The following is a 15,657-nucleotide window of genomic DNA, read 5'->3' as shown; positions in this document are numbered from 1 at the left end:
AGGCGACGTAAGCGTTACCGAAGTAGTTTTCGATACACTCACATACAGCGCTGCCGTCCACAGGTCGACATCTCGCGTTGGTACCGCATGGCGATGGATCGCAAGGGTCCTCTGGTGTCCTCGGTGGTGGTGGTGTAGCAACTGTGAAACGAAATAAAAGTTATTGTTATACATCTATCATAGAGAACCCAACACGCAATTCACGCAGACTAACAAACGCAATCGAGACTCACTTTCAACGGAGCAATGAACGAAAGGATTTCCTGTGTAACCGGACGGGCAAATACAGTTGGCAACGTGAAGCGATACGCGACATTCAGCATTTGTTCCGCACACGTTTGAGCACGGATTCTGGCATTTCTGATTGATGCAGGCCAGTGTATTGGAACAGTCTGAATTACTGACGCATTCCGGTCTACAATTTGGAGGGGATCCAACCATTTCTGGTTGACAAGAGCAAGATGGGCTACCGTTTTGGTTGATGCATACAGAGTTCAGTCCACACGGTGAGGGAATACATGGGTCACGGGGAGTTTCTTGGACGACAGGTCTCTCCACTGTAAGAATATTTGTGAATTAGCAACTTTACGGTTCGTACAAGAGTAGATCAACAAATTACCAATTTCGTAACACCTAACGAATGGATCCCCAGTCATTCTGTAGGGACAACTACATATCGGATTATGATTGACTACAGAACATTGGGCGCCAAGTCCACACGTTCCGGGGCAAGGATCCCTACATTTAAAGTTCGCGCAGGCCATGTTTTGTACACAATCGGAATTGACCGAGCATTCCGGACGGCAAGATGGTGGACTTCCGACATAGCCAACGACGCAAGAACACACCGCTTGACCATTAATTGGTCTACACTGGCTGTTAGGGCCGCAAGGTGAAGGATTGCAAGGATCTGTAACAACTGGAGCCCGTTGAGGCATGCACTGCACAAAGGCATTGCCCGCCATTCCATTAGGACAACTACAAATGGGAATGTGATTCATGACTTCACAAAGAGCATCCTGTCCACAAGTTCCCGGGCAAGGGTCGACACATTTGCTACGGATACATGCTTTATCGCGTGGACATTCCGAATTGAGTACACATTCAGGTCGACATCCCCGATACGGATCGCCTTGATATTCTGGCAAGCAAGTGCATACACCATTAGAACATTGTGCATTTGCTCCACACGGAGACGGATTGCATGGATCGTCTCTGACCGGCTCACGAGGTGGAGGAGGTTCAGGATAGCAGTTTGTAAACGGATCTCCGGTATATCCGGATTGACATGTACAGATCGGCGTATGGTTAATGACATTGCATCGTGCTCCAATGCCACACGAGCCAGGACATGGGTCTCTACACTTCTCGTTGATGCATGCCTGATTGCTGGGGCACTCTGAGTTGATGGAACACTCGGGTCTACAATTCGGTGGTGTTCCAATATAGGTTGCATGGCATGAGCATGATGGAGCTCCATTTATATTTCTACACTGAGCATTTGGCCCGCATGGCGATGGAACGCATGGGTCACGAACTATTATTTCCGTGTCTTTCGGAGGAGCTGGTTGAGAAGGACAGAATTTTGTATAAGTTTCAAAATCTAGTAATGTTGGATTATAAATCTTACGGGGATTTGGATAGCAGCGAGTGAACGGATCGCCTGTGTAACCGGATTGACAAGAGCATATAGGACTGTGGTTGTTCACATTGCATCTGGCGTTGGTTCCACATGTTCCTGGACAAGGATCAACACACTTCTGATTGACGCAGGCCTTATCCAGAGAACATTCTGAACTTGTTACACATTCCGGGCGACATCCGGGTGGGGATCCGATGTATGTGGGCAGGCACGAGCAAACGGCCTGTCCATTGATCTCACGGCATTGACTATTTGGACCGCACGGATTGGGCTGACACGGATTTACATATTCTTTAACAGCTGTAAAATAGTAATACAAATCAGTATTGAATTCATACGGAGTTAAGCGAAGCAATTGTAAAATAGCAAAGCATAAGCAATAAAAGCATTCTTACGTTCTCTTTGCACGACGTTGCAATATCTAAATGGATCACCCTCATAGCCAACAAAACAAGTGCACGACGGCACATGATTGACGACTTGACATTCAGCGTTTTGTCCACAAGTACCGGGGCAAGGGTCTTTACACTTGCTGTTGACACAGGCTCGATTCGACGGGCAATCCGAGTTCAAAACACATTCTGGTCTACATCCTTCATAAGGGTTTCCAAAGTAGTCCTCAAAGCATGTACAGGATCCGGCCCCGTTTTGCTCTCTACAGAAGGCATTGGATCCGCAAGGGCTCGGCAAACAAGGCGAAGTTTGTTCTCTTGGAATATCCTGTTGTGCTGGTACACATTGTGTGAATGGATCACCAGTGAATCCAGCCGAGCAGATGCAATTCGGGGTGTGACTGACAACTCGACACTCTGAATTTGCCCCGCATGCTCCGGCACATGGGTCTTGACATTTCTGCCGAATACACGCTAGATGGCTAGAGCATTCTGCATTGCTGACACATTCGGGGCGACAATTCGGAGGACTTCCTATCATCGCGTCCAAGCATGTACAGGATGGAGAATCTCCCACAGCTCTGCACTCGGCATTTGGACCACATGGGTTCGGTTGACAAGGATTCGTTGGCGTCATTTGTACAGGAGTTTCAACTGAAAAGTGGATGAAATTGTTGTAATTGTGATTCAAACTGAAGATGTTCGAGATATGCTTACTTATTGGTTGACAGCGAACGAATGGATCTCCCGTATAACGGTCCGGGCAACTACAGATAGGATTGTGGTTGACAACCGTGCAACGTGCTCCAACTCCGCATGTTCCAGGGCAAGGATCTCTGCACTTTTGGTTGCTACAGGCCTGGTTTTGCGCACATTCGGAACTAACAACGCATTCCGGTCTACAGGCTGGTGGGCTTCCAATAAATCCTGGCACACATGAGCACACTGCTTGCCCATTGATTTCGCGACACTGACTGTTTGGACCGCATGGTGATGGGTTGCACGGATTGGTGACTGGTGGGGCTTGTTGAGGTCTACATTGGACGAAAGCGTTACCAGCCATACCGGTTGGACAGCTGCATACTGGAACATGGTTGACAACTTCACATACTGCGTTTTGCCCACACGTTCCTGGACAAGGATCAACACATTTGTTTCGAATACAGGCTTTGTCTCGTGAGCAATCCGAATTTAGAACACATTCCGGTCGACATCCTTGGTAGGGATCTCCTTGATATTCTGGCAAACAAGTACAAATTCCGTTGTTGCATTGTGCATTTGGACCACAAGGAGACGGATTGCATGGGTCATCTCGCACTGGTTCCTTGGGCGGTGGTTCTGGATAACAATTTGTGAAAGGATCTCCCGTGTATCCCGTTTCGCAAGTACATATCGGCGTATGATTGATAACATTGCACCTGGCTCCAACTCCGCATGATCCAGGGCATGGATCCCTACACTTTTCGTTCATGCAGGCCTGGTTGCTTGGACATTCGGCGTTGATTGTACACTCAGGTCTGCAGTTGGGTGGTGATCCAATGTAGTTTACTAGGCAAGAACACGACGGCACTCCGTTGATGTTGCGGCATTGCGAGTTTGGTCCACATGGTGAAGGAACGCAAGGATCACGTACAACGATTGGGGTATCTTGCGGAGGTGCTGCGACAGAAATCGAAGGTTTAGGAATGTTTTGGTAAATATTTAAGTCATTCTTACGTGGATTGGGGTAACAGCGAGTGAACGGATCTCCGGTGTAACCAGATTGACACGAACAGATTGGACTATGGTTGTTAACGTTACATCTGGCATTGGTTCCACACGTTCCAGGACAAGGATCGACGCACTTTTGATTGACGCAGGCCTTGTCTAGAGAGCATTCAGAGCTTGTTACACATTCCGGGCGGCACCCAGGTGGAGATCCGATGTATGTGGGCAAGCACGAGCAAACGCCCTGCCCGTTGATCTCACGACACTGACTGTTAGGGCCACACGGATTTGGTTGACAAGGATTGACGTACACTTGTGCTGAATCAGAATAAAATATTGTGGGTTTCAGTATGATTCGTAAGGTCAGCGATGCCAGTTGTTCAATGGCTTGAAATCACGTTTATTGTTGACCAGCAATATTATTTATATAAATGTTCAACAATAATCTAGTATTTCAACTGTTAGACAACTGGATAACTATGCTGAGTATGGTCTTGTAAATTGTCCTGGTCGTATGTTTGAACTGAATTCGAAATTTAGAAAAAAAACACCACGTTAACTTGTGTTACTTATTGAATTATAATCATGATTAATATTCAAAACTTTAATATGGTATGTACAACAAAACAGAGCTTTTCTCGCAGTAGATCATTTGGTCTAAATTATCGGTCAGTCAATCCACTGAGCAATTAATATGGAATTGACTTTTAATTTTAATGACATGCGATTTGGATTATCTACGAAAATTAGCGTTGTGAGATGCTGTACATCTGTTGGTGAGTCAAATATAATTTTTTTGAAGTCGAATTCAGTTGATTCGTCTGTTTATTGTCCACAGGTTATCATTAAAACATTTCGGTTGCTTACGTTCTCTTTGTTTGACGTTGCAGTACTTGAATGGATCTCCTTCGTATCCACTGAAGCAGGTACAAGACGGTAAATGGTTGACGACCTGGCATTCTGCATTTTGGCCACAGGTTCCCGGACATGGGTCTTGACATTTGTTCCGAACGCATGCCCGACTAGATGGACAATCGGAATTCAGAACGCATTCCGGTCGGCACCCTTCGTATGGGTTTCCGAAGTGATCGTCAATACAAGTGCACGACCCGGCTCCGTTTTGCTCTCTACAAATAGCATTGGCTCCGCATGGGCTCGGTATACATGGTGATGATGGCTCCCTCGGGACGTCCTGTTGAACTGGCAAGCACTGAGTGAACGGATCACCGGTATATCCGATCGAGCAAATGCAATTAGGTGTGTGACTGACAACGCGACACTCGGCATTTGCTCCACAAGCTCCTACGCATGGATCTTGACATTTCTGACGGATACATGCAAGGTTGCTGGAGCATTCTGAGTTGCTGATGCACTCAGGTCGACAGTTGGGAGGCGAGCCAATCATGTTATCTAGACATGTACATGATGGCGAATCACCGACAGGTCGGCATTCTGCGTTCGGACCACATGGAGAAGGTTGGCATGGATTGACTGGAGTCATTTGAACTGTAAAAATAACATTTTTGTTAGCTGAAGGACTGCAGATGTTACAATTAGGAGACATACTTATAGGTTGACAACGGACGAATGGATCGCCAGTGTATCGCTCAGGACAGCTACAAATTGGGTTGTGATTGACAACTGAGCATCGAGCTCCGACACCACAGGTTCCTGGACATGGGTCTCTACATTTCTGGTTGTTGCAAGCTTGATTCTGTGGACATTCCGAGCTAACAACACATTCTGGTCTACAAGTTGGCGGACTTCCAATGTACCCAGGAACACATGAGCATACAGCTTGACCGTTGATCTCCCGACACTGGCTGTTCGGACCACATGGAGATGGATTGCACGGATTGCTCACTGGTGGAGCCTGTTGAGGTCTACACTGTACAAAGGCGTTTCCGGCCATTCCATTCGGACAGCTACACATTGGAATGTGGTTGATGACTTCACACAAGGCGTCTTGGCCACACGTTCCTGGACAAGGGTCAATGCACTTATTGCGTATGCAGGCCTTGTCTCTTGGACAATCCGAATTCAGGACGCATTCAGGTCGACATCCTTGATATGGGTCACCTTGATACTCTGGTAGACATGTGCAGATTCCATTGTTGCATTGTGCATTAGGTCCACACGGAGATGGATTGCATGGGTCATCTCGCACTGGTTCTCTTGGAGGTGGTGGTTCTGGATAACAATTCGTGAAAGGATCTCCCGTATATCCAACTTCACAGGTGCAGATCGGTGTATGGTTGATGACATTGCACCTGGCTCCAACTCCGCATGATCCAGGACATGGATCCCTACATTTCTCGTTTATACAAGCTTGACTGCTGGGGCATTCAGCATTGATCGTACACTCAGGTCTACAGTTAGGCGGTGATCCAATGTAGTTGACTAGACAAGAGCACGATGGCACTCCGTTGATGTTACGGCATTGCGAATTTGGCCCGCATAGCGAAGGGACACAAGGGTCTCTTACGACGATTTGGGTGTCTTGTGGTGGAGCTACGATTAAAATAACCGATTTAGAACCTTGGTTTTTACAAAAAGAGTTTTAATTCTTACGTGGATTGGGATAGCACCGAGTGAAAGGATCTCCGGTGTAACCAGATTGACACGAACAAATTGGACTGTGGTTGTTAACGTTACATCTGGCATTGGTTCCACACGTTCCAGGACAAGGATCGACGCACTTTTGATTGACGCATGCCTTGTCTAGAGAACATTCGGAACTTGTGACACATTCTGGTCGACATCCTGGAGGAGATCCAATGTATGTGGGCAAGCACGAGCAAACGCCCTGCCCATTAATTTCACGACACTGACTATTTGGACCACATGGGCTCGGTTGACATGGATTGACATATTGTTGAATAGCTGTTTGGGAGAATTGTATCAGAATTGATTATTTTTGTCGTTCGATCCGTTAGTTAGCGAGTTTAATCTAATAAAATATCTTTTGCAACTTATCCAAAGCAATTTGTCTATCGTCAAAAATTATATTGTCATTTTCATTAAGTGTTATTGGCAATGTAGGTATGGCTCTGGAGCCGGCTTTCTGATGTCGAAAGTCAACTGTTGTATGTCGTGAGTTCAATGCACAGAACATTATAAGACTCAGGTTTATCTTAACTGTGGCTCATTTCATAAACTAGCGTATTTAAAAATTCAAGCATTTTCGTCTCTGTGTTTGCGTGAACTAAAGCAGGTACGGCTTTGAAAAAGATACATCACAAAATATAAATATAGCTTACGTTCTCTTTGCTGAATGTTACAGAATCTAAATGGATCGCCTTCGTATCCACTGATACAAGTGCATAATGGTAGATGGTTGACCACTTGACATTCCGCGTTTTGACCACAGGTTCCCGGACATGGGTCTTGACATTTGTTACGGACGCAAGCTCGGTTCGAAGGGCAGTCAGAATTCAAAATACATTCCGGTCTGCATCCTTCGTATGGGTTTCCGTAGTGATCATCAACACATGTACAGGACCCAGCACCGTTTTGTTCTCTGCAAGCGGCATTGGCTCCGCATGGACTTGGAATGCATGGTGATATTGGTTCCCTCGGGACGTCCTGTTGCACACGTAAACACTGAGTGAACGGATCGCCGGTATATCCGATCGAGCAGATGCACATGGGCGTATGGCTGACGACCCGGCACTCAGCGTTTGCTCCACAAGCTCCCGTGCATGGATCTTGACACTTCTGACGAATACATGCAAGGTTACTGGCGCATTCTGAGTTACTGACACATTCAGGGCGACAGTTAGGAGGTGAACCAATCATGTTATCCAAACAAGTGCATGATGGCGAATCGCCGACAGGTCGGCATTCTGCGTTTGGACCACATGGTGATGGTTGACATGGGTTGACAGGGGTCATTTGTACTGGGGGTTCAACTGCAATAAATGGAATTCAGAATTGTTAGTAAAATGAATGGACGACTGTTTCTAGGATGGTCATACCGATAGGTTGACAACGTATGAATGGGTCTCCTGTGTACCGCTCTGGGCAGCTACAGATCGGATTATGATTGACAACTGAGCAACGTGCTCCGACGCCACAAGTTCCTGGACATGGATCTCTGCATTTTTGGTTGTTACATGCTTGATTCTGTGGACACTCTGAGCTGACGACACATTCAGGCCTACAAGTTGGTGGGCTTCCAATGAATCCAGGTACACATGAGCAAACAGCTTGGCCGTTGATCTCTCGACACTGACTGTTCGGGCCGCATGGAGATGGATTGCACGGGTTGCTCACTGGTGGAGCCTGTTGAGGTCTGCACTGTACAAAGGCATTCCCGGCCATTCCATTCGGACAACTACACATTGGAATGTGATTGATGACTTCACACAAGGCATCTTGTCCGCACGTTCCTGGACAAGGGTCAACGCATTTGCTACGTATGCAGGCCTTGTCACGTGGACAATCTGAATTCAGCACACACTCAGGTCGACATCCTTGATATGGGTCTCCTTGATATTCCGGTAGGCATGTGCATATTCCATTGTTGCATTGTGCATTAGGTCCACACGGAGATGGATTGCATGGGTCATCTCGCACCGGTTCTCTTGGAGGTGGAGGTTCCGGGTAACAATTCGTAAATGGATCTCCCGTATATCCAACTTCACAGGTACAGATTGGAGTATGATTGATGACATTACACCTGGCTCCAATTCCGCATGATCCAGGACAGGGATCTCTACATTTCTCGTTCATACATGCTTGATTACTTGGACACTCGGCATTGATAGTACATTCGGGTCTACAATTTGGCGGTGATCCCACATAGTTGGCTAGGCAAGAGCATGATGGCACTCCGTTGATGTTGCGGCATTGTGAGTTTGGCCCGCATGGAGAGGGAACACAAGGATCGCGGACGATTACTTGAGTATCTTGAGGAGGTGCTGAAGTTGGGGAATGATTATTAGTTTGGGGATGATTGAAATGAGTGACTTTTGTATGTTCTTACGTGGATTGGGGTAGCATCGAGTGAACGGATCTCCGGTGTATCCAGATTGACACGAACAAATTGGACTGTGGTTGTTAACGTTACATCTGGCATTCGTGCCACACGTTCCAGGACAGGGATCGACGCACTTTTGATTAACGCAGGCCTTGTCTAGAGAACATTCGGAGCTTGTGACACATTCTGGCCGACATCCAGGTGGAGATCCAATGTATGTGGACAAGCACGAGCAAACGCCCTGCCCGTTGATCTCACGGCACTGACTGTTTGGACCACATGGACTAGGTTGACAGGGGTTTACGTATTGTTGAATTGCTGAGAGAATAAAATGCGTGTTACTGCTGACTATTCAAAGCACGGATGTTTAATTTTCAAGGTTGGTTCAGCTGCCAAAAGAATGCATATACCGACAATTTACTTTGACTATTTCTGTGTTAGTAGACGGAAAGTTCTAATTTATACTTATTATGCAAATCCATAATAAAATATAAATTTGTTTATTGCGTGAACGCTATAACTTCCGCAGAATATATGCTAAGCATGTTATTTCCTTATGCCTAAAAGCAAATTTTGATATATTCAAAATCTTCGCTTACGTTCTCGTTGCTGAATAGCACAGAATCTGAACGGATCGCCTTGGAATCCGTCATCACACGTACAGGATGGCAAATGATTCACCACTTGACATTGCGCGTTTTGACCGCACGTTCCGGGACACGGATCTTGACATTTGTTGCGAACACATGCCCGATTAGACGGACAATCCGAATTGACGACGCATTCTGGACGGCAGCCCTCGTAAGGATTTCCGAAGTGATCCTCCATGCAAGTGCACGATCCAGCGCCATTTTGTTCCCTGCATATTGCGTTTGCGCCGCAAGGGCTTGGCACGCAAGGAGAAAGTGGTTCTCTAGGAACATCCTGTTGAACTTGCAAACATTGAGTGAATGGATCACCGGTGTATCCAACCGCACAAATACACATTGGAGTGTGACTAACAACACGGCATTCGGCATCGGCTCCACAAGCGCCAATGCATGGGTTTTGACATTTCTGACGAATGCATGCGAGGTTGCTTGAACACTCCGAGTTACTAATACACTCAGGTCGGCAGTTTGGTGGTGACCCAATCATTTCTGCTAAGCATGTGCAGGAAGGAGAATCACCAACTGGTCTACACTCAGAATTGGGTCCACATGGAGATGGTTGGCACGGATTAACAGGGGTCATTTGAACTGGAGGTTCAACTGAAAGTGGCAAGGTTTGTTAATTATGGACGATATGGATAATTAAATTGTATGATCTTACTGATTTGTTGACAACGAATGAATGGGTCTCCAGTAAAACGTTCAGGACAACTACAAATCGGGTTGTGATTGACAACTGAGCAACGGGCTCCAACGCCGCATGTTCCTGGGCATGGATCTCTGCATTTCTGATTGTTGCATGCCTGATTCTGCGGACATTCCGAGCTAACGACACATTCAGGTCTGCAAGTTGGAGGACTTCCAATGAAACCTGGTACGCATGAGCAAACAGCTTGCCCATTGATTTCGCGGCACTGACTGTTCGGACCGCATGGAGATGGATTGCACGGATTGCTTACTTGCGGAGTCTGTTGAGGTCTACACTGTACAAAGGCATTTCCGGCCATTCCATTCGGACAGCTACACATTGGAATATGGTTGATGACTTCACACAAGGCGTCTTGACCGCACGTTCCTGGACAAGGGTCAACACACTTATTGCGTATGCAGGCCTTATCTCTTGGACAGTCTGAGTTCAGGACGCATTCAGGTCGACATCCTTGGTACGGGTCTCCTTGGTATTCTGGTAGACATGTGCATATTCCATTGTTGCATTGGGCATTAGGTCCACAGGGAGATGGATTACATGGGTCATCTCGCACTGGTTCCCTTGGAGGCGGAGGTTCTGGATAACAATTCGTGAATGGATCTCCCGTATATCCAACCTCACAGGTGCAGATCGGTGTGTGGTTGATGACATTGCACCTGGCTCCAATTCCGCATGATCCAGGACAGGGATCTCTACATTTCTCGTTCATACATGCTTGATTACTTGGACACTCGGCGTTGATTGTACATTCGGGCCTACAGTTAGGTGGTGATCCAATGTAGTTGACTAGACAAGAGCATGATGGCACGCCGTTGATGTTGCGACACTGTGAATTGGGCCCACATGGAGAGGGAACACAAGGATCGCGGACGATTACTTGAGTATCTTGAGGAGGCGCTGTAGTTATTGAATAATTATTAGGTTGAGAATGAATGGAAGTTACCGAGTTCTTACGTGGATTGGGGTAGCATCGTGTAAACGGATCTCCGGTGTAACCAGACTGACACGAACATATTGGACTGTGGTTATTAACGTTACATCTGGCATTGGATCCACAAGTTCCGGGGCAAGGATCTACACATTTTTGATTGACGCAGGCCTTGTTCAGAGGACATTCAGAACTGGTGACGCATTCTGGCCGACATCCAGGTGGAGATCCGATGTATGTGGGTAAGCACGAGCAAACGCCCTGCCCATTGATCTCACGGCACTGGCTGTTTGGACCACATGGGCTTGGTTGACATGGGTTCACGTATTGTTGGATAGCTGAGAGAATAAAATGTGTGTTACTGCTAGCTGATCATAGTATGGTTCGAATGCAAGTCAGCAAACCATGTTTTGGTCTTAACTTTTCGTAAATCGGAAGCGGTCGGCTACCATTGGCAGCACCGCGGTAGCATTGTGTACAAAAAGCGAGCTCTTTTCAGCGTGTCGTACAATATACAACAGCGTGACTACTGAGGGGTTAAAACGTTATTGCTGATACTAGCTGAAGCATTTTCCTGTCGTGTAGCATGTAATGTATGAAATGGGACATAATTAAGCCATTTTGACTAAGTCGAAATATGCATTTAGCGGCTTATATTAGAAATTAATACGGTCTTCTACAGAGCCCAATTTTTAAGCTCTTTTTATGATGCACATGCTACTTCCCGAGCAGGAGAAAATAGCTGAAGAATACCAAACTCAGGTATGGAAAACCGAATACCTACAACCTGAATGAGGTATTGAGTAGCCCTGCATAAGAGGTAAAATACTTAAAATATTAATTGGTGTGTATTCTGTGCATAACACGTGAATAACGACATCAGGTATGGCAATACCTAAATAATAATCGGCGATTTTTCCATACAAATAATGAATTTTCCATAACACAAGTTTACAAAATAAAACGAAAGTCGTGAACTTCTGTCAACGACCAAAATTTTTGAAGCACAATTTAGTGCTGATTTCGAAACCGACCTTCAAAAAATTTAAAGTAGAACAGTTTTTGAGTTATAGCTCAATATCGAGTTTTGTAACTTTTCAAAATATGTAATTTACTAGAATTCAAATATATTGCGTTTTGTTCAACCAATTTCAAATCTTTTTCCATAAATGAAAAGCTGAATACAATACCATTCGATCATCTGAATGCAGGTTTTGCGTCAGATTGATGAAATTCAAGATATTGGCGCGTTTTAGGGACGATCTTCTTAAATTTTAGCAAAATTCCCAAAAATTTTTGAAGAAATGTATTTTTTTCAATAAGCAAAAAACAACTTAAAAATTCTTTCTCGACGTTTATTTGACATATCATATGTAGGCGAGTTACAGTAAAAATTTCAGCTCAATCGGAGCATCGATTACGGAGAATGAAATGTTTGAAGTGAGCGACTTTGCCTAAAAATAGAACAAAAATCGATTTCAAATCATCAACCTTGTATGGAAAGTCGAAAAAATTTCCGCTCTACTGTAATTTTTCTCTTTCGCGTTTTCAAACTCAGGGCATGATTCTACACCAAAAATGATCATCAGCTTACCGAGTTCAAAAATGCTGTAAACTAGTGTAATTGAATAGTACATCATGCAGTCCTCAACACCAAACCAATCACTCGTTGTGGTATTTTATCAACACCTACAAAATACCAAAATAAGTTATTTCCAATACCTGGATGATCGACCAATACCTTGTCTTGGTATGATACCTGACTTTGGTATGCTGCAGTTATGTGTCAGTTATCCGTTCCTGCTTGGATTGGGTAGTTCTATACTTATTATCGAACAAAATTAAACGCTTTTAATCGCCTGAGTTTTCATTTTCCGGCAAGGTTCTAACGATTGGTTGTTCATAAAACCGCATATCCAAAATTTTGATTGGGCTACTCTTATTTCATTCTTTATGTTGTCACGAACTTCCACTTAAAATGAGCCTTAATGTGGAAGTTTTGGTAAAAAAAACAACTTGTTTTTGATTTTTTACCCGTGAGATGCTCATTTTTTTCAATAACTATACCGATCAGCTAGAATGTACCGTAAAACTTTATAGAAGACCCCAAAGTGATCAGACAAATATTTGAAATGTGCTAATTTAAGTGAAAATTATTCATATCTTATGAACAGAAAAAATGTATCAAAATTAATATAATGTATCGTGTTTAACTGTTACAATTTGAGTAGAAGTTAAGATTTTAGATTATTCTGCAAAAAATACTGAACGTTCGGTAAACTCTACCGAATCAACAGTGAATTCGGTAAAATTGTGCTGAGTTTTAGTAGTCCGTATTTTTACAAAAATTAGAAAAGCCGATCAAAGGACTTTTACTTAAGTGAGTAGCGATAATTTCTGCACACGAAAATCTGCGTATCTTCAAAGCTCTTAAGATTGTTATTGAATCACATCATCAGCAATGCATTTACTTTGTCAAAACATTATGTAATAAAGCTTTAAGTGACCTTTTATCTAATCATTTGTTCCTTACGTTCTCTTTGCTGAATGCTGCAGAATCTAAACGGATCGCCTTCGTATCCACTGACACAGGTACACGATGGTAGATGATTGACGACTTGACATTCCGCGTTTTGACCACAGGTTCCCGGACAAGGATCCTGGCATTTGTTGCGAACACATGCTCGGTTCGAAGAGCAGTCAGAGTTCAGAACACATTCCGGTCGGCATCCTTCGTATGGGTTTCCGAAATGATCGTCAATACAACTACATGAACCAGCTCCATTTTGCTCTCTACAAACGGCATTGGCTCCACACGGACTTGGAATGCAAGGTGACGCTGGTTCTCTTGGGACGTCCTGTTGAACAGGCAAGCACTGAGTGAATGGGTCACCAGTGTATCCGATCGAACAGATGCACATGGGCGTATGGCTAACAACTCGACACTCAGCGTTCGCTCCACAAGCTCCCCTGCATGGATCTTGACACTTCTGACGAATACATGCAAGGTTACTGGCGCATTCTGAGTTACTGACACATTCAGGACGGCAATTAGGTGGTGAACCTATCATGTTATCCAAACACGTGCACGATGGCGAATCACCGACAGGTCGACATTCGGCGTTTGGACCACATGGGGATGGTTGACATGGGTTTACAGGGGTCATTTGTACTGGGGGTTCAACTGTAAGAAATAAAAATTACGGTTGTTAACTCCAATGTGATATACGCGAGAGATTAAGCATACTTATGGGTTGACAACGAATGAACGGATCACCGGTGTATCGCTCTGGGCAGCTACAGATCGGATTATGATTGACAACTGAGCAACGTGCTTCGACGCCGCAAGTTCCGGGACATGGATCTCTGCATTTTTGATTATTACACGCTTGATTCTGTGGACATTCTGAACTGACCACACATTCTGGTCTGCAAGTTGGAGGACTTCCAATGAAGCCAGGAACACATGAACATACAGCTTGTCCGTTAATTTCGCGACACTGACTGTTCGGACCGCATGGAGATGGATTACACGGGTTGCTCACTGGTGGAGCCTGCTGAGGTCTACACTGCACGAAAGCGTTTCCGGCCATTCCATTCGGACAGCTACACATTGGTATGTGATTGATCACTTCACACAAGGCGTCTTGGCCGCACGTTCCTGGACAAGGGTCAACGCACTTGCTACGTATGCAGGCCTTATCTCTTGGACAATCTGAGTTCAGGACGCATTCAGGTCGACATCCTTGATATGGATCTCCTTGATATTCAGGTAGACATGTGCAGATTCCATTGTTGCATTGTGCATTAGCTCCGCAAGGAGATGGATTACATGGATCATCGCGCACTGGTTCCCTTGAAGGCGGAGGTTCCGGATAACAATTTGTAAATGGATCTCCCGTATACCCAACTTCACAGGTACAAATCGGTGTATGGTTGATGACATTACACCTAGCTCCAATACCGCATGACCCAGGACATGGATCCCTACATTTTTCATTCATACATGCTTGATTACTTGGACATTCAGCATTGATAGTACATTCGGGTCTACAGTTAGGTGGTGATCCAATGTAGTTGACTAGACAAGAACATGATGGCACTCCGTTGATGTTACGGCATTGTGAATTTGGTCCGCATGGCGAAGGGACGCAAGGGTCTCTGACGACGACTTGGGTATCTTGAGGAGGCGCTGTAGTTATGGAATGATTATTAGGTTGAGAATGAATGGAAGTTACTGGATTCTTACGTGGATTGGGGTAGCATCGAGTGAACGGATCTCCGGTGTATCCAGATTGACACGAACAGATTGGACTGTGATTGTTAACGTTACATCTGGCATTGGTTCCACACGTTCCAGGACAAGGATCGACGCACTTTTGATTGACGCAAGCCTTGTCCAGAGGACATTCAGAACTGGTGACACATTCTGGTCGACATCCAGGAGGAGATCCGATGTATGTGGGCAAGCACGAGCAAACGCCCTGCCCGTTGATCTCACGACACTGACTGTTTGGACCACATGGGCTAGGTTGACATGGATTGACATATTGTTGAATTGCTGAGAGAATAAAATGTGCGCTGCTGTTAGAGAATTTTGCTTATGCTTTTGTATGCAAGTCTTAAAGCTGTCGATTTGGTTTGTAAT

At 45.1% G+C, this 15,657-nt stretch overlaps 1 protein-coding gene across 1 annotated transcript in view; it reads right to left on the bottom strand.

The window, feature by feature from the left end:
- Window positions 1-2,751: 2,751 nt before the first annotated feature.
- The window catches only part of LOC109622862 (uncharacterized), a gene marked incomplete at its 5' end in the record, with an annotated part of 69,313 nt that continues 56,407 nt past the window's right edge, over window positions 2,752-15,657 (bottom strand). Inside the window, 13 exon segments of the mRNA XM_062843200.1 lie at window positions 2,752-3,165; window positions 3,353-3,693; window positions 3,751-4,059; window positions 4,609-6,252; window positions 6,313-6,624; window positions 7,002-7,652; window positions 7,719-8,663; window positions 8,729-9,040; window positions 9,322-9,972; window positions 10,034-10,978; window positions 11,036-11,347; window positions 13,543-14,193; window positions 14,257-15,570. Coding sequence (XP_062699184.1) covers window positions 2,752-3,165; window positions 3,353-3,693; window positions 3,751-4,059; window positions 4,609-6,252; window positions 6,313-6,624; window positions 7,002-7,652; window positions 7,719-8,663; window positions 8,729-9,040; window positions 9,322-9,972; window positions 10,034-10,978; window positions 11,036-11,347; window positions 13,543-14,193; window positions 14,257-15,570 — 8,801 coding nt within the window.

The sequence above is a fragment of the Aedes albopictus genome, unplaced genomic scaffold, assembly GCF_035046485.1.
Source record: "Aedes albopictus strain Foshan unplaced genomic scaffold, AalbF5 HiC_scaffold_104, whole genome shotgun sequence".
Lineage (NCBI taxonomy): Eukaryota > Metazoa > Arthropoda > Insecta > Diptera > Culicidae > Aedes > Aedes albopictus.
This window is presented reverse-complemented; position numbering and strand designations above follow the sequence as displayed.